The sequence below is a fragment of the Carcharhinus amblyrhynchos genome, chromosome 27 (assembly GCF_965287045.1).
Source record: "Carcharhinus amblyrhynchos chromosome 27, sCarAmb.v2.hapA, whole genome shotgun sequence".
In the NCBI taxonomy this organism is placed as follows: Eukaryota; Metazoa; Chordata; class Chondrichthyes; order Carcharhiniformes; family Carcharhinidae; genus Carcharhinus; species Carcharhinus amblyrhynchos.
In genome coordinates, this window is record NC_137350.1 from 29,590,813 (window position 1) to 29,608,746 (window position 17,934).

General features: G+C 45.4%; 1 protein-coding gene across 1 annotated transcript in view; it reads right to left on the reverse strand.

Moving 5' to 3' along the window:
- Nucleotides 1-243: 243 nt before the first annotated feature.
- LOC145359024 (uncharacterized) overlaps nucleotides 244-17,934 on the reverse strand; it is a 100,257-nt gene continuing 82,566 nt past the window's right edge. Inside the window, exons 24-29 of the mRNA XM_080213377.1 lie at nucleotides 15,106-15,234; nucleotides 13,340-13,387; nucleotides 10,483-10,521; nucleotides 4,062-4,259; nucleotides 2,204-2,319; nucleotides 244-687 (exon numbers count right to left, since the gene is read on the reverse strand). Coding sequence (XP_080069503.1) covers nucleotides 471-687; nucleotides 2,204-2,319; nucleotides 4,062-4,259; nucleotides 10,483-10,521; nucleotides 13,340-13,387; nucleotides 15,106-15,234 — 747 coding nt within the window. The 3' untranslated portion in view covers nucleotides 244-470. The remainder of the gene's footprint in view (nucleotides 688-2,203; nucleotides 2,320-4,061; nucleotides 4,260-10,482; nucleotides 10,522-13,339; nucleotides 13,388-15,105; nucleotides 15,235-17,934) is intronic.

The window sequence follows — 17,934 nt, forward strand, 5'->3', positions numbered from 1 at the left end:
CCCTGCCCTACCCTAGTCCCTCCATGTCTTCAGACTTTCTGCCCAAGAGAGGACCCCAGCCCCTGGGGTGATTACCCAATCTCAGTCCCAATTGGCCCCTCATGCCAACTGACCCTCTTCTGCTGTGCTGCCCTTAAAGGGACAAGCGCCACAATCACTACACTCCGAGACAGGTCACCGTCCCAATTTCAATCTCTTCACATTTAAATACATTGCTAGGAAACTGAGAAATGGCAATGAGAATCTTATTTGCATGAGTGTTACCTCAGTGACTTTTTATTCAATTAAAACAGCAACAGAGGCAATACATACATCACTGGGAAATGTTACAAAGAACTAACTAAGGGCACAGATCTGAGCAATGTTGGAAAGAAAGCCCAATATAATTCTTCCTCACGATAGTGCAAAAATGGGAATCTTTGTCACTTGACCTTGTGTAAAAGCAGAAAATACATGACAGATTCTAACAATTATTTCGCCCTGCCATGTTGGTGTGTAACACTGTTTTCAATGCAGAGCACAATGAAGGCATTGGTGCAGCTATATGAATGTTGTTCCAGAAGTTTCCCGTTCATCAGTGATGTTGCCAGTCCTTTTGCACCAAAGCCCTTTCTCCATTCATTACAATTATTGTCTGAAACTCGAATCCCTCGGGTGCTTGATCCATGCCAGACTAATTTACGGGGCCTGGTAATGTAAATAAAATTGGTTAATCGTCATCTTACAATTTTAAAAAAACATTTGTTCATAGGAACAAGGAGCAGAAGTAGGGAAAATACAGCCCTTCGAGCCTGCTCCACCATTTAATTAGATCATGGCTGATCTCTCCCTGGTCTCAAATCTACCTCCCCACCTATTCAGCATTTGGGTGGCACAGTGGTTAGCACTGCTGCCTCACAGTGCTAGGGACCCGGGTTCGATTCCCGGCTTGGGTCACTGTGTGGAATCTGCACATTCTCCCCATGTCTATGTGGGGTTCCTCCGAGTGCTCTGGTTTCTTCCCGCAGTTCAAAAAATGTACTGATTAGGTGCATTGTACCCGAACAGGCGCCGGAATGTGGTGACTAGAGGATTCTCAAAGTAACTTCATTGCAATGTTAATGTAAGCCGACCTGTGACACTAATAAACAAACTAAACTGCCCCCAATCCCTTTTTTCATTAGAATTCATGGGATGTGGATGTCAGTTGCTGGGCCAGCCTTTACTGCCCATTCCTAATTGCCCCTTGAGGAGCTGGTGGTGAGCCGCCTTCTTGAACTGCTGCAGTCCATGTGTCGGTAGGTGCTGTTCAGGAAGGAGTTTTGGGATTTTAAGACATTTTGCTGATCTCTACGGTCAACTGCCATAATCTGTGAACTTCTGACCTCTGTCAGCTGTGGCTCATTTTAGCACTTTTTGCCTCTGAAGTTACAGTAAAAGTTCCACTCTAGGGCTTAAAGATGATATTCAAAGGCCACCACATTCCCGGTGCAGTACTGAGGGAGTCCTGCACTGTCACAGGTGCTGGTTCTCAGACGAGATGTTAATCTGAGGCCAGTCTGCCTGCTTGGGATGTAAGAGGTGGCTGTTGCACTATTTCGAAGAGGAGCTGGGGTGTTATCCCTTGTGTCCAAAAGGTGGGAGAGTCCAGAATTAGGGGGTCACAGTTTGAGGATAAGGGGTAAACATTATAGGACTGAGATGGGAATAAAATTTCTTCAGCCAGAGAGTGGTGGAATTCACTACCACAGAAAGTAGTTGAGGCCAAAATGTTGCCGGATTTCAAGAAGAAATTAGATATAGCCCTTGGGGTTAAAGGGATCAAGGGATATGGGGGGAAGGGGGTTCAGGATATTGAATTTAATGATCAGCCGTGATTATAATGAATGGCGGAGCAGGTTCATAGGGCCAAATGGCCTACTCCTGATTATGGTTTCTGTGTCCTGTTCAATATTTACCTCTCAATCAACATGTCAAAAGAAGAGATTGTCTGATCATTACCTCATTGCTGTTGGTGCAAGCTTTTTGTGCGCTAATATACTTTGACAAATTGCACCAATTTCATGGCGGCACAACCCAGCATCTATCTGCTACATTACAGCTAATCCTGTTGCTCCTGAGCAGTGTATAATTTAACAGGAAAGTTACTGCATTGTGTATTCATGCATGGCCTCATGTTGCCACAAGGCTAAAGACCGTGTTTTGGCTCTTTTTCCATACTCACCATGTGGAATCAGCCATGACATTTTCACCACTGAATGAATAAATAGGCACTTTGGGGTTAAAATGTCCACCAGCGCCACTGAAGAGAGTGTCCCAGCTGTAAAAGAGCATTTCCCCCTGTAAGAAAGGGCAAACATATAAAGTGGCTTCACTACAGTGTTAGGCTAAACATAACAGAGCAGGTTGAGCCCTGAAGACAGAAAGAGCAAGAAAGGACAAAATAAACAACAGACTTGGGAAAAAAAGGATTCAAAGACTAAAAAGAAATTAATTCTGTGGTAGGATTCAGTAGCTCAATACCATAAATATTAAATAATTGTATTCCATTGCTAGTAAAAAGTCTCACAACCCCAGGTTAAAGTCCAACAGGTTTATTTGGTATCACAAGCTTTTGGAGCGCTGCTCCTTCATCAGGTGAATGGCTGGTGTTGTGAGACTTCTTACCGTGCCCACCCCAGTCCAATGCTGACATGTCCACATCATTGCTAATAAAGTCAGTCCATGGAGTTACAATTAGCTTCTTTTTATTGTTCATGAGATGTGACATGGCTGGCCAGGCCAGCGTTTATTGCCCATCCTTAGTTGCCCCTTGAGGTGAGCTGCCTTCTTAAACTGCTGCAGTCCATTTGGTGTAGGCACACCCATAGCGCTGTTAGGGAGGCAGTTCCAGGATTTTGACCCAGCGACAGGGAAGGAACGACTGATTTATTTGCAAGTCAGGATGGTGTTTGGCTTGGGAGAGAGCTTGCAGGGATGGTGTTCCCATCTGCCATCCTTACCTGGTCTGGCCAACGTGTGACTTCAGACCCACAACTAAAATAAAGTTAAAGTTTATTTATTAGTCACAAGTAAGGTTTACATTAACACTGCAGTGAAATTACGGTGAAATTTCCCTAGTCGCCACACTCTGGCGCCTGTCCAGGTTAATGCACCTGACCGGCATGTTTTTCAGAATGTGGGAGGAAACCCACACAGACACAGTGAGAACGTGCAAACTCCACACAAACAGTGACCCAAGCTGGGAATCGTACCCGGGTCCCTGGCGCTCTGAGGCAGCAGTGCTAATCACTGTGCCACCATGCCACCCAATTCTTAGCTGCCCTCTGAAATGACCTAGCAAGCTGTTCAGTTCAAGGGCAATTAGGGATGGGCAAAAATAATGGCCTGGCCAGTGACGCCCACATCCTTAATGAACAAATAAAACTTGAACTGAGTGGCTTGCTCAAAGGGCGGGTAAGAGTTAAGAGTTGGGGCGGTACAGTGGCACAGTGGTTAGCACTGCTGCCTCACAGCGCAAGCAACCTGGGTTCAATTCCCGGCTTGGGTCGCTGTCTGTGTGGAGTTTGCATGTTCTCCCCGTGTCAGTGTGGGTTTCCTTCGGGTGCTCCGGTTTCCTCCCACAGTCTGAAAGATGTGTTGGTTAGGTGCATTGACCCGAACAGGCGCCAGAGTGTGGCGACTAGGGGAATTTTACAGTAATTTCAGTGCTGTGTTAATGTAAGCCTTACTTGTGACTAATAAATAAACTTTAGTTATGGGTCTGAAGTCACGTGTCGGCCAGACTGGGTAAGGACAACAGATTTCCTTCTCTAAAGGACATTAGTGAATCAGATGGGTTTTTTACAACAATCGACCATGGTTTCTTGGTATTGATTACTTTTAATTCCGGATTTTTATTGAATTCAAATTTTGGCAGCTGCTGTGGTGGGTTTTGATCCTGGGTCCCCACAACATCACTCTGAGTCTCTGCATTAATAGTCCAGTGATAATGCCACTCCACCACTGCCTCCCCCATGGCATTGATGCATCAGGCACAACAGTAGGGTTTTTCACAGCTTTCCCACACAACAAAGACTTGCCTTGAGGTTAACGATTGGCACCGATGTCCTGTCAGACCTCTTCACGATGGAAATCAAGTCCTGGTTACTTGAGGTGAGGAAGGCTCGGAAAGTTCCCTGCAGTCCGGCTTCCTGAGCCTGTTGGAAACACTGGAGATCAGCAGTGCGAATCCCGGCCATTATCCCCATGAGGGGAGTATTCAACGCCACCAGGTGAAGCTGCAGAAAGGAAAAATAAATGACAAGTAGATACAATGGAGGTAAAACAACTTACATTTCTACACAGTGCCTTTAACATATTGAAGCATTCCAAGGTGGTTTACACAAGCAAAATTATTAGAATACAAGAGCAGGGATGTACTTCTGAGACCCCATTTGGAGTATTGTGAGCAGTTTTGGACCCTGTATCTAAGGAAGGATGTGCTTGCCTTGGAAAGGGCCCAGACGAGGTTCACAAGAATGATTCCTGGAATAAAGAGCTTGTCTTATGAGGAACGGTTGAGGACTCTGGCTTTGTACTATTGGTTTTTAAAAGGATGAGGGGGGATCTTATTTAAACTTATAGGATATTGCGAGACCTGGATAGAATGGACATGGAGAGGATGTTTCCACTGGTAGGAAATACTAGAACCAGAGGCACAACCGCAGGGACAATTCTTTAAAACAGAGATGAGGAGGAATTTCTTCAGCCAGAGAGTGGTGAATCCGTGGAACTCTTTGCTGTGGAGGCCAGGTCATTGAGTGTTTTTAAGACCGAGATAGATAGGTTCTTGATTGATAAGAGGACCAGGGGTGATGGGGAAAAGGCAGGAGAATGGAGATGAGAAAAGTATCAGCCATGATTGAATGGCGGAGCAGACTCGATGGGCTGAGTGGCCTAATTCTGCTCTGATGGGTGTGAGATCTATCTATTTACAGAAGGCAGCATTATATGGGTCTGCTTCCTCTACACTAACCCCTATGTCCCAGCAGTCTCTCTTCATATGTGCTCTAGCACAGAATTAAACAATGCCCTTCACAAAAATATCTTAACCATAGAGTTAACATAAGAACATAAGAAATAGGAGCAGGAGTAGGCCATCTAGCCCTTCGAGCCTGCCCCGCCATTCAATAAGATCATGGCTGATCTGTCGTGGCTCAGTTCCACTTTCCCGCCCTCTCCCCATAACCCTTAATCCTCTCTCTTATCAAGAACCCATCAACCCGCTTCTTAAAAATATTTAGCGAGGCAGCCTCCACCACTTCAACGGGCAGAGAATTCCAGAGATTCACCACCCTTTGAGTGAAGAAGTTCCTCCTCAACTCCGTTCTAAACCGCCTCCCCTTTATCTTGAGGCTGTGCCCCCTAGTCCTACTGTCTTTTTTGAGCAGGAGGAGTCTCTCCACCTCTATCCTATCCATCCCATTCATCATCTTATACGTCTCAATGAGATCTCCCCTCATTCTTCTAAACTCTAACGAGTACAAGCCTAGTTTATTCAGCCTCTCCTCATAGCTCAACCCCCTCAACTCCGGTATCAGCCTAGTAAACCTCCCACCATTTACAATGTGATGATGTGTCCAAACAAAGTTAACAACCCCATTGTAATTAATTATGAAGGCAATGGCAATGGGAATCAATGTTTTTGTTGGACTTGGCCACTGCACTCTGGTTAGACAAATTTCCACTCTGAATTTTGTTAATACATATCCACTCCTTTGATTCGGTGTGTTCTGCATACCTTTTGTATCAGATAAAGGTTGAGGGGGGTCATTGAGGATAGTAAAGAGAACAGAGTCAAAAACAGAAAATGCTGGAGAATCTCAGCAGGTCTGACAGCATCCGTGGAGAGAGAATAGAGCCAATGTTTCGAGTCTGAATGACTATTCATCAGAGTGTTAGAAGCACTTGCTTCAGGACACTGGGTACCAGTCAACAGGTTGTTTTCAAGGTCAATTTAATCCTGCTAATGACTTTTATATTTTAAAGTTAAAGTTTTTATTAGTGTCACAAATAGGCTTATATTAACACTGTAATGAAGTGACTGTGAGAATCCCCTAGTTGCCACACTCTGATGTCTGTTTGGGTGCACTGAAGGAAAGTTTAGCATGGCCAATGCACCTAACCAGCACGTCTTTCAGATTGTGGGAGGAAACCAAAGCACCCGGAGGAAATCCACGCAGACACAGATTCAATCAAATCAAGTCCAATTCAGAGTCTCAACAAGTTGAGACATTCCCGATCCAAGCAGACAAGACAGGGCTCTCACCTCCTGTCTTGATCCACATGATCCAAGCTGATTGGAGTAGGCATTGCACCACCTCCAAGGCTTGATCTCATTTGCATCTTAGCCAAAAGGCCGAGATGCCACTTTTAAAAATTGCTTCAAATGAAGCTAAAATGTAACCTAATGACTTGAACCAAGCACAGCATGTCGATACTACACTTGATCTTAGCCAAAAGGCTAAGTGATACTCCATGATTTCTTTTCTATTTCAAAAATATACTTTATTCATAAAAAACTCTCAAATAAACTATTGCAAAACGACAGATCCAAAAATTACAAACAGTGCAAGAAAAGAATCATGTTTCCAGTACAATACTGTGCTTATTTACACGACATTACATTCATTACATTTCATTACTCAAGACTATTTACATATCTCAGATTTTACTGTATGCTGTTATTTTTCAGATTGGCACACAGTTATGCAGGCCGAGGGTATTTTGCAGTTACCGGGCCCTCGATCTGCCTCGGTTGCAAGGCAACCTTTCCCTATTGTGTCTCTGCGGCGGCTGTCCCAAGCTTCTGTGCGTCCCTCAGCACATAGTCCTGGACCTTGGAATGTACCAGTCTGCAACACTCGGTCGAGGACAAATCTTTTAACTGGAAGATCAGCAAGCTTCGGGCGGACCAAAGTGTGTCCTTCACCGAGTTGATGACCCTCCAGCAGCAGCTGATATTTGTCTCGGTGTGCGTCCCCGGAAATAGTCCATAGAGCACAGAGTCCTGCGTCACCGAGCTGCTTGGGACAAACCTTGACAAATATCATTGCATCTCGCTCCAGACTTTCTTTGCAAAGGCATATTCCACAAGGAGGTGTGCCACCATCTCATCACCCCCGCAGCCGCTTCGAGGGCAGCATGCGGTGATGTTGAGACTTCGAATGTGCATAAAGGATCTGATGGGGAGTGCCCTTCTCCCCACCAGCCAAGCCAGGTCTTAGTTCTTGTTTGTGAGTTCTGGTGATGAGGCATTCTGCCAGATGACACTGACAGTCTGCTCAGGGAACCATCCAACAGGATCTGCCATCTCTTTTTCTCTCAGGGCCTCAAGGATGTTACACGCTGACAACTGCTTGATCGCCATTGGTCAAAGGTGTGTTTGCGGAAAAATTTCTCCATGAAGGACAGGTGCTGCGGTACGGTCCAACTACTTGGAGCGTTCCGCGGCAGTGTGGCCAGACCCATCCTCCGCAACACTTGGGACAGGTAGAACTTCAAAAAGTAGCGGCACTCCCTGATGCTGTGATGGAGCCACCCCTTGCCACCATGTCTACCCTTTGACTGACTGATCGCACCACAGTGACACTATTCAGTCCCTCACGGTTGAAAATAACCATTCTCACTCATCTCCCTCCAAAGGAAACTTTTATGTAAAGTTTTAGCCTGCCAGGCAGACCAAAACGTTACATCTTTACATAAAAGCTTCTTGAAAGAAATCATGGCTTGTGACCGTTATTCACTTTGATGATTCCTTGTAATGGTCAATGGCGTTCTCCCTTATTTCAACATTAATTGCGATTGTGGGTTATGGTTTCAATACTCTCATGACTCACTACAGTGAGTCTTGCACATAAAGCCTGTCACAGAACAAAATCCCAAAAATAGATTTAGAACAAAGAAAGGCTGTTGCTTCACACTCGTTTCTTTTAACCTTCGGGTCAGGAATTTACAAGCACCCGCCAATCTCCACATTTCCCTTGCTCCCAGCTATTCATTTCTAGTTGGCCTCAGCATGTTGCTATTTACAGCAATTCAACTTTGTGGCCTTTAAAGAGCAGACAGGGTTCAAGCAAACTATAACTTAGCAGCAGAATTATGCACTGTCCATTATACCATCCAATCCCCCTTTGTCCTCGTCCAGACGAGTGTGAGAAAAGACATGGGACGTTCACTAATGCTTAAAAAAATTAAGAGTCACATAACACTTGGATCAGCTGGTCCAGGTAATTTATTGTAAAGAAATGCCAATCTGTAGGAAACAGTTTCAGTCCCCTGGTTTTTGCTGGGTTGGTTGCAGTGGCACCAAGCTCATTGGCCTCAACAAACTTGGACTAGGAAAGTTAAAATCAACAAGGGTTCCTGTTGTATATTTCATAAATCTCAGAACCATGCAGAGATGATGAAACATCTCCTCAGAGGCCAGTGTCCCTTCACCAGATTCCCTTTCTTTACAAACTCATCTCCACTCCTAAGAGTGCTTCAGGTGCACAGTCAGAATCCGAAGAAGATCTAACATTCCCATATTTATACGCAGGTGAGACTGCCTGATTGGGCAGGTAATCATTACCTCAATCAGGGAGCTCATACTCCAAGAAGCCTACCTCATGGACCTCACTGTAGTCATTACAGATGACACTAGCTAGTCGGCACGGTGGCACAGTGGTTAGCTCTGCTGCCTCACAGTGCCAGGACCTGAGTTCGATTCCAGCCTTGGGATGGCTGTCTGTGTGGAGTTTGCATGTTCTCCCCATGTCTGCGTGGGTTTCCTCCCACAATCCAAAGGTGTGCAAGTTAGGTGGATTGGCTATGATAAATTGCCCTTCGTGTCAGGGGGATTAGTCGGGTAAATGCATGGGGATAAGGGGATGGAGCCTGGGTGGCATTGTTGTCGGTACAGGCTCAGTGGGCCGAATAGCCTCCTCCTGCACTGTAGGGATTCAATGATTCTATGTGTGCAATGTTTTAAAAGGTCTCTCAATACTTCCAGTTCTTTCTACAGCATTATTTTCAGCTAAATCCACACCCTGGCTTAATGAATCAAGATGTGGAGATGCCAGCGTCAGACTGGGGTAAACACAGTAAGAAGTCTCACAACACCAGGTTAAAGTCCAACAGGTTTATTTGGTAGTAAACCAAATTTGCTACCAAATAAACCTGTTAGACTTTAACCTGGTGTTGTGAAACTTCGTAATGAATCAAGCCCAGTGAGTATCAATAGTAAACCAACAGCCATAATTAAACACAGATGAACTGTACACTACAGTTCCTGCTCCTGAATGCTAGCCTAAGTACCTGTTTGCAGAATTAAAGTGAGGTCAAGATCAGGCTCAATGCGATGCTCCCCCTACTTTGGTTCAATTACCCTTCAACATTCACTATACATGAAAGATAGATCAGTACGGGATCAAGTTCAACTCCGAACACACTCAGTTTACTCTGAAAAATAAATGGCACATTGCCATTCCTTCTCAGTCAGAGATGTGAAAGGAAATGTTAAGATTTTCCACTAAATTCAGAGGAACACTGAACTACTGTGCTGCCCTAATCCCCCGGGACAAATCCTCTTTGAAAATATACTCATCAATAGTCAATGCTCCGAGAGTAGCAAAGATGTTATCAGATCACTCAAATGTCATTGCAACACTGCAATGTTGTTGTTCCAAAACTTATTCTGAGATCTACATGTTCTCTTCCTTCCTTTAAAAAAAATCCACCTCTAAATACATCTGATGGTACAAATATTGTAATGTCTTCAAGGGGGTGGGACTCCTGGAGTATGAGCACCCTGATTGAGGGCATAATTACCTGCCCAATCAGGGACCCTCGGCTGTCTATAGAAATAGGAGTGTCAGGTCTGCCGGCACTCTTGACTCTGACTTTGTACCTGAAGCACTCTAGGAGTTTGTAAATAAAGGGAATCTGGTGAAGGGACGCCAGCCTCTGAGGAGTTATTTCAAATACGTTAACTTAATCGTAGAGTGAGAGCATCAGAGATGACATGCGAGATTTTACGGCCTGGCTCAAGCGAGACTGGAAAATCCTGCCTGAGTTTAACAGACATTTCCATTGTCTGCCCCCCCCCTCCCCCGGCTCCAACTCTGTAGTGGGCGAGGCTGTAAAATTCCAGCGAAAATGTCCAGTAATCCATCAGTATTATCCCTCAGGGAAGCAGAAGGAGTTACAATTCACTGGGTACGAAATACTGTCATCAGAACTCCAGCAAGCAATTGAGGAAGAGTTTTATTTGTTTCAATTACCAGGAATTTACATTTGGGGAAGATATTGATTTGGGAGCAATATAAATTATGGTGTGCAAGAAAAGTGGATGTAGTCAAGAAGCTTATGGGATATGATCTGATCAATACTCGGGAGATACGTTCCCGATATTCATTAGGACTGATTTTTAGTTGATGTTGTATACCCAAAATAATCCAGTTGAAAGGATCAATGACTCACCACAGCTCCTCGCCTTGGTGAAACATCAGTCGCTTTAACCTGGGAGTAAGGGAAGAAAACATGCATTAGACCCAGTATCAATCTTGTTGGAAATGAGGAACCAGATATTTCCTACTCTATCCATATGTTGTCTCTAACCCTCTCACTCACTGATTAAGTTAACAAGTAACTTCTCAGAGGCCGGTGTCCCTTCAACACATTCCCTTCATTCCAAACCCCACCTCCCCCGACCTCAGGAGAATTGCCCTTTAACTGAATGGCTTGCTAGGCCATTTCAGAGGACATTTAGGAGTCAACCACATTGTTTTGAATTTGAGTCCACATGTGGGACAGACCAGGTAAGGATGGCAGATTTCCTTCCAAGGTAAGGACATTAACATACCAGCTGGGCTTTTATGACTGTAATTTAATCCTTCCATTTTGATGCCAGATTTTTACTGAATTCAAATTTCACCATCTGCCATGGTGGGATTTTAATCCGGTTCGCCAGAGCATTACCCATTGCCTCTTCCCATTTTCAATTCATTTTAAGGCGCTCAAGCCTCTATAGTCTACATTGTTCCATTTCTATTGAGGCGTTGAACGAATACTTTTCTTCAGTATTCACTAAGGAGAGGGGCCATGTTTTTGAGGATGAGTGCGTGATACAGGCTGATAGGATAGAGGAGGTAGATGTTCTGAGGAAAGATTTATTAGCAATTTTGAGAAACCTGAGGGTCGATAAGTCGCCTGGGCCAGATGGAATACATCCTAGGATACTTTGGGAGGCAAGGGATGAGATTGCGGAGCCTTTAGCTTTGCTCTTTGGGTCCTCACTGTCCACGGGAACTGTGCCAGAAGACTGGAGAGTGGCGAATGTTGTTCCTCTTGTCAAGAAAGGAAACAGGAATGACCCTGGTAATTATAGGCCAGTTAGTCTTACTTTGGTGGTCGGTAAGTTAATGGAAAGGGTCCTGAGAGATAGGATTTATGACCACTTGGAAAGATGTCATTTAATCTGGGGTAGTCAGCACGGTTTCGTGAGGGGTAAGTCCTGCCTCACAAATTTGATTGAATTCTTTGAGGAGGTAACTAAGTGTGTAGACGAAAGTAGACAGTTGATGTTGTATACATGGATTTTAGTAAGGTGTTTGATAAGGTTCCCCATGGCAGGCTCATGAAGAAGATAAGGAGGTGTGGGATAGAAGAAAATTTGGCCGATTGGATAAGTAACTGGCTGTCTCATAGAAAAAGTCTGACAACACCAGGTTTTAGTCCAACCTATTTATTTGATAATATTCTCACTAGTGAGAATATTATCAAATAAATAGGTTGGACTAAAACCTGGTGTTGTCAGACTTTTTACTGTGTTTACGCCAGTCCAACGCCGGCATACCCACATCATGTCTCATAGAAGACAGAGGGTGGTGGCGGAAGGAAAATTTTCAGACTGGAGGGCAGTTACCAGCGGTGTACCACAAGGGTCAGTGCTGGGACCTCTGCTATTTGTGATTTTTATCAATGTCTTGGAAGAGGGGGCTGAAGGGTGGGTTAGTAAATTTGCTGATGACACCAAGATTGGTGGAGTAGTGGATGAGGTGGAGGGCTCTTGTAGGCTGCAAAGAGACATTTGATAAGATGTAGAGCTGGGCCGAAAAGTGGCAGATGGAGTTTAATACTGATAAGTGTGAGGTGATGCATTTTGGTAGGACAAACTTGAACGCTGATTACAGGATCAACGGCAGAGTTTTGAGGAATGTAGAGGAACAGAGAGATCTTGGGGTTCATATCCACACATCTCTGAAGGTTGCCACTCAAGTGGATAGAGCCGTGAAGAAGGCTTATAGTGTGTTAGCGTTTATTAACAAGGGGATTGAGTTTAAGAGCCGTGGGGTTATGCTGCAACTATACCGGACCTTGGTGAGACCACATTTGGAATATTGTGTTCAGTTCTGGTCATCTCACTATAAGAAGGATGTGGAAGCATTGGAGAGAGTGCAGAGGAGATTTACCAGGATGCTGCCTGGTTTGGAGGGTAGGTCTTATGAGGAAAGGCTGAGGGAGCTGGGGCTTTTCTCTTTAGAGCAGAGGAGGATGAGAGGTGACTTAGTAGAGGTTTATAAGAAGATGAGGGGGATAGATAGAGTGGATGTGCAGAGACTATTTCCTCGGGTGGAAGTAGCTGTTACTAGGGGGCATAAGGTTCATGGTGGGAGACATAGGAGGGATGTCTGAGGTAGATTCTTCACTCAGAGATTGGTTGGGGTGTGGAATGCACTGCCTGCTGTGATAATGGATTTGGACACTTGAGGAACTTTCAAGCGGTTATTGGATAAGCACATGGAGCACAGAATTATAGGGAGTGGGAAAGTTTGATCTTGGGTTTGGACATAGCTCGGCACAACACTGAGGGCCAAAGGGCCTGTACTGTACTGTTCTATGTTCTATGTTCCGTAGTCCAGATTGAACACCAAGGTTTGGAAGTATTTATCTGGTCAGAGCCTGATGCTGATGCCCAGTACACAATGTGCGTGATAGCTTTAAAGGAAAGACAGATTTGTTTTCATCTGTGATTGTGTGATGTTTTATTCAGCTCTTTAGAAAATCCTAGGAAGTTGGCTTGACCCTGATCCACGGTGTAGAAAGAGAGAGAGAGAAAGTCTTTCATACTTAGTGAAAGTTGACCCCTACAGTTATTAATTGCCACATATATAAGAGTGTACAAAGCAGTGACAATATCAGATTTTACACACGGAAAACATTCCACATGACTCGCTTATAGATTAAAAAGTCATCGCAATCCTTGGCATCAACAGATATTGTGCTCATTAATAGCACGGAGGCAATGCTGTCTGTAGCTGGAGTGCAGCATACTTACTGATACTGCAGGATCATCAGAAGCAACCCCAGGGAAGAAGTCTTCAAGCTGACAAGAAGATCAGAAATATATTAAAAAACTATGTCTAAAAATGGTAATGAGCAGGTTTGTGTTTGCATGAACAGCACTATATAAATGCAAAGTTATTGCTGCTGCTGCTGTTATTATCACTGCCTCCTAATTCAACAAAATTCCAAACTTAAACTATTCAAAATATTTCAGAATCAAGTGCGCTGTCTCGTGAAATTATTCAGTTTATAAAATAATGCTTTTTTAAAAGTAACAATCAGCTCTTTTTTGCTCTCTTTGAGGTAAGTGCTGCTGAACATAAGAACATAAGAAGTAGGAGCAGGAGTAGGCCATCTAGCCCTTCGAGCCTGCCCTGCCATTCAATAAGATCATGGCTGATCTGTCGTGGCTCAGTTTCACTTTCCCGCTTTCTCCCCATAACCCTTAATTTCCTTGCCTACCAAAAACTTATCTACCTGTGACTTAAATATATTTAGTGAGGTAGCCTCCACCACTTCAATGGGCAGAGAATTCCAGAGATTCACCACCCTTTGAGTGAAGAAGTTCCTCCTCAACTCCGTTCTAAACTCCCCCCCCTCTTATCTTGAGGCTGTGCCCTCTAGTCCTGCTGTCCTTTCTGAGCGGGAAGAATCTCTCTACCTCTACCCTATCCATCCCCTTCATTATCTTATACGTCTCTATAAGATCTCCCCTCATCCTTCTAAACTCCAACGAGTACAGACCCAGTCTATTTAGTCTCTCTTCATAGGCCAACCCCCTCATCTCCGGTATCAGCCTAGTGAACCTCCTCTGCACTCCCTCCAAGGCCAAAATATCCTTGCGCAAGTGCGGCGAACAAAACTGCACACAGTACTCCAGCTGCGGCCTCACCAGCGCCCTGTACAGTTGCAGCAAGACCTCCCTGCTTTTATATTCTATCCCCTTCGCAATAAAGGCCATCGCCTTCTTGATCTGTGCAGCTCTCCAATCCCGTTTCCAAGTCTAGTTTCTACATTTATGAGCCCAAATGGTGTCAGGAAGCTATTCGGCAGTGGGGGGCACAGCAATTAAACTTGCTACTGAGATGAGAGCGGAAATCTCGCCTTAAAGCAATTAATGCTGCTCTCAGGGTTAAACTGCTAGAGGGCAGTCATTGGGATTGTAGTGGTCCGCTTACCCCTGACATTTCAGCCAAGGGTGCATGGACTGACCCACCCTACAATTTTCAAGCCCTTTACTTCAGTTGTCCCTTGACTTTCTAAAATTTTTTCACTTAAACAGAGCTAAATATTCAAACTTCCATCTTGTAGATTACAAGCAAGAACGTGTCATGGCCACACATTCGAAAAGATAAGGTAGTGTCCAAGTGAGGTGAAAGGCACTATTTAAATGCAATCATAGGATCCCTACAGGGCAGAAGGATGCCACTCGGCCCATCGAGTCTGCACCAATCATAATCACACCCAGCCCCTATTTCCCATAATCCCACATATTTACCCTGTTAATCCCCCTGACACTAAGGGTCAATTTAGCATGGCCAATCCACCTAACCCGCACCTATTTGGATTGTGGGAGGAAACCGGAGCAAACCCACACAGACATGGGGAGAATGTGCAAACTCAACACAGACAGTGACCAGAATTGAACCTGGGTCCCTGGCGCTGTGAAGCAGCAGTGCTGACCACTGTGCCACCGTGCCACCCAACGCCCAATCTGCACATCAGTGCAGCTTAAATCCTGTGAATAAACATACTCACACAGAGTTTGCTCCAGCCATTGAGCAGTCGAATGAAGACCTTACTTCCTTCTGTCACATAGACAAAGGAGCCTTCAGATACCGTTGGAGTTGCCTTCAGCATGGCTTCAACATTCTTGAATACTTGACTCTGTTACGGATGAAGCATATTTAGCTCACTGAGTAGCCATACAAAACAGAACGGTTCACACTGGGGAAAGGTTCGGATTGAGATTCATCACCATTCCATGTGAAAGATGGGAATGGATTTTTATTTCAAATTGAACTCAAACATGGCGCAATTCTTTTATCGATTTATTTTCCCTGCCAATTTTATCCTCTGCGGACGTCATTGATGTCTTTGCTGGGCACAATTCTCCAATTGGCACTCACCCTCCCTGGCCTTGGTTACATGGTCATCACTCACGTCTGAGTCCTGATACTGAGTGACAGCATGTCAGGGAGGACGGCGGGGGGTGGGGGGGTTGGGGGGGGGGCGGTGGTGATGATCAGAGCTGAGCCCAATCTTGTGACCAGTGAAGGCTCTGTCCAATCACCACCTGCTCCCCCAAAACTACCCCCTCCCCCTGCACCACCCCTCCCCCCACCCCATCTTCTCCGCCCGTGCTATCCTCTCCCCCCTGCATCACCCTTTCCCTGCTCCCTGCCGCCTCGCACCACCCATCTCCCTCTCCGGTACCACCCCTCTCGTGCACCACCCCTCTCCCACCCCCGCACCAACCCCTCTCCCTTCCCTGCACCAATCCATTCCCATCCTTCATTTCCACGTTTCCTCCCTCACCACGTTCCACATTCCGCCAGGATTTACCGAACAGCAACCTGAACAAAAAGCCTCGGGTGGCGATCCCAGCTTGTCACTGAGGTCCAACGTCACGTGTCGCTGCCGTAACCTCGGTCAGATTGGCAAACATAGCGCAGAATTGTGATCAAATCTGAGACAAGCCTCTTCTTCATCGTGCTGAGGTAGCGAGTGGACAATCTCATGGAGCCAACAAGAGGGCTGAAATTATGTTCTTCACCCAAAATGAGTGCCCCTCAATCCAGTTGAGTGGTTTGTGACAGATCTAATATTTAAGTATTCGGTCATATCTCTGCAGGACAGCTTGCGATTATTGCAAAGAACATTTTGGAAAGCTTGCAGTCCAGTGTGGGACTGCCCAGAGAGAGCACAGGGTTCACACAGAAAAAAACTTTCGTTGATAATACAGACTATCAACCCTTGCAAAGAGACACTTGGCAATCACTTGATTTTGAAGTTAGGGACCCTCCTTTGAAGCAATGGGGGAGCTGAAAGAGGACCGTGATAGTCATGCTGGAGGTCAGCTTTCCAAATTACCGGTAGGACAACAAGTCATGATACCAAATCCTGTAACATGGAGTAATATTAAAGTCTCCAATGTTCAGCTAGAATCAAGCACATCTGAGGTTACAACTGGTGTTATGTTGCATTGGAACAGAGGTCAGGTCAAAACAGTCCATGATCTCAGATTGTTGGAAGATTCTATAGAAAATTGGATGACATCAAAGACACTGGCTGCGGTTTTACTGGTTCGCCCCCAGTAAAATCACACGAGAGCTGAGAAAACAGGATCATGCCCAATTTCTGCCCTCTCATGATCTTATCGGCACTGGATTCCTATCACAATCAGCCTTTCACTCATTTCTGGCAAAAGGCAGAATAATTTATTTAAATACTAGTTTGCGTGGCATTAGCGAGATTTGGGTGCAATCATCTGGGCTCACTTGCCTTTGTGGCCTCGCTGGGAGAGGTTCTCTCTGGTGAGGAAAGCCTGCTCCTCATGAATGGGGAATAGTCATGTTGGCCTCGCTGGTAGAACCAGAGACCATTAAGTCCCCATTAAATTGGGGCAAAGGGGGGGCTGTGCCCCTTGGGCCATGTCACCCTGGCACCTTGGCAATGCCCATAAATCAGTATTAGGGCGAGGCCTGAAGGGGCAGAGTCTATGGGGTGCAGGGCCTGAAGGAGGCAGGGCCCATGAGGGCAGGGCACAAAGGGATGGAGTCTATGGGGTGGGGCCAGGTTAGTGCAGCCTGATCAGGGAGGGGATAGCTTGCTGTTGCTCTGCATCATGATTTGTGGGTGTGGGAGAGGGCCCGCTGCTCCTCTGCTTATGATTGGTTGGGGGGGGTGTGAGATTGGTCTGTGCGGCGGGGATGTGGTAGGGGTGATTTTTTTCTGGGTGAGGTGGGGCTCACAATCAATCATAGCGGGGGGGGTGGGGGTTTGTTGCGATTGGCTGCAACAGCAGAGACCTGGCAGCCTTCTCTCTGTCAGCCCTCTGCTGTTGCAATTGCGCATGTGCAGCCACAGAGGTCTACACATGCGCAATAGCTTCCTCTTTTGCTAGAGCAAGCTGGCTGGCGAATTAAGCCGTGCCCACTGCCTCTAATAGCTGGAAACAATCTAGCCCATTTTTTCATGCACTAAGTGCATAAGACCGGGAATAAAGACTCGCCCAAAAAAACAGATCTACAACTCTCCCATTTTTACGCTAGCTAGACACTTGAAGTTTTTCTCGTAAAATTCCGCCCACTGTCTCAGCGTCCATGCATTTTCCTTCCACAGGGAAGAGTCCGTGCAAACCTGCTTTAGATTCCAAGAGCAGTTATCCTGTTTCAAGATTAGGCCATTTGATTAAGCCAACTATATTATCCTGACAGATAGGTTGATAAGTTTCCATTACTGCTTTGTACGATATATATCTATCCTCTATTACCATTGTTTACTTTTACATAGTTAGTTTTCTCATCTAATTGAGAGGGATATGTTCTTCTTTGGGAAAGAAAGGTGGCGTTGCGGTACACTTTT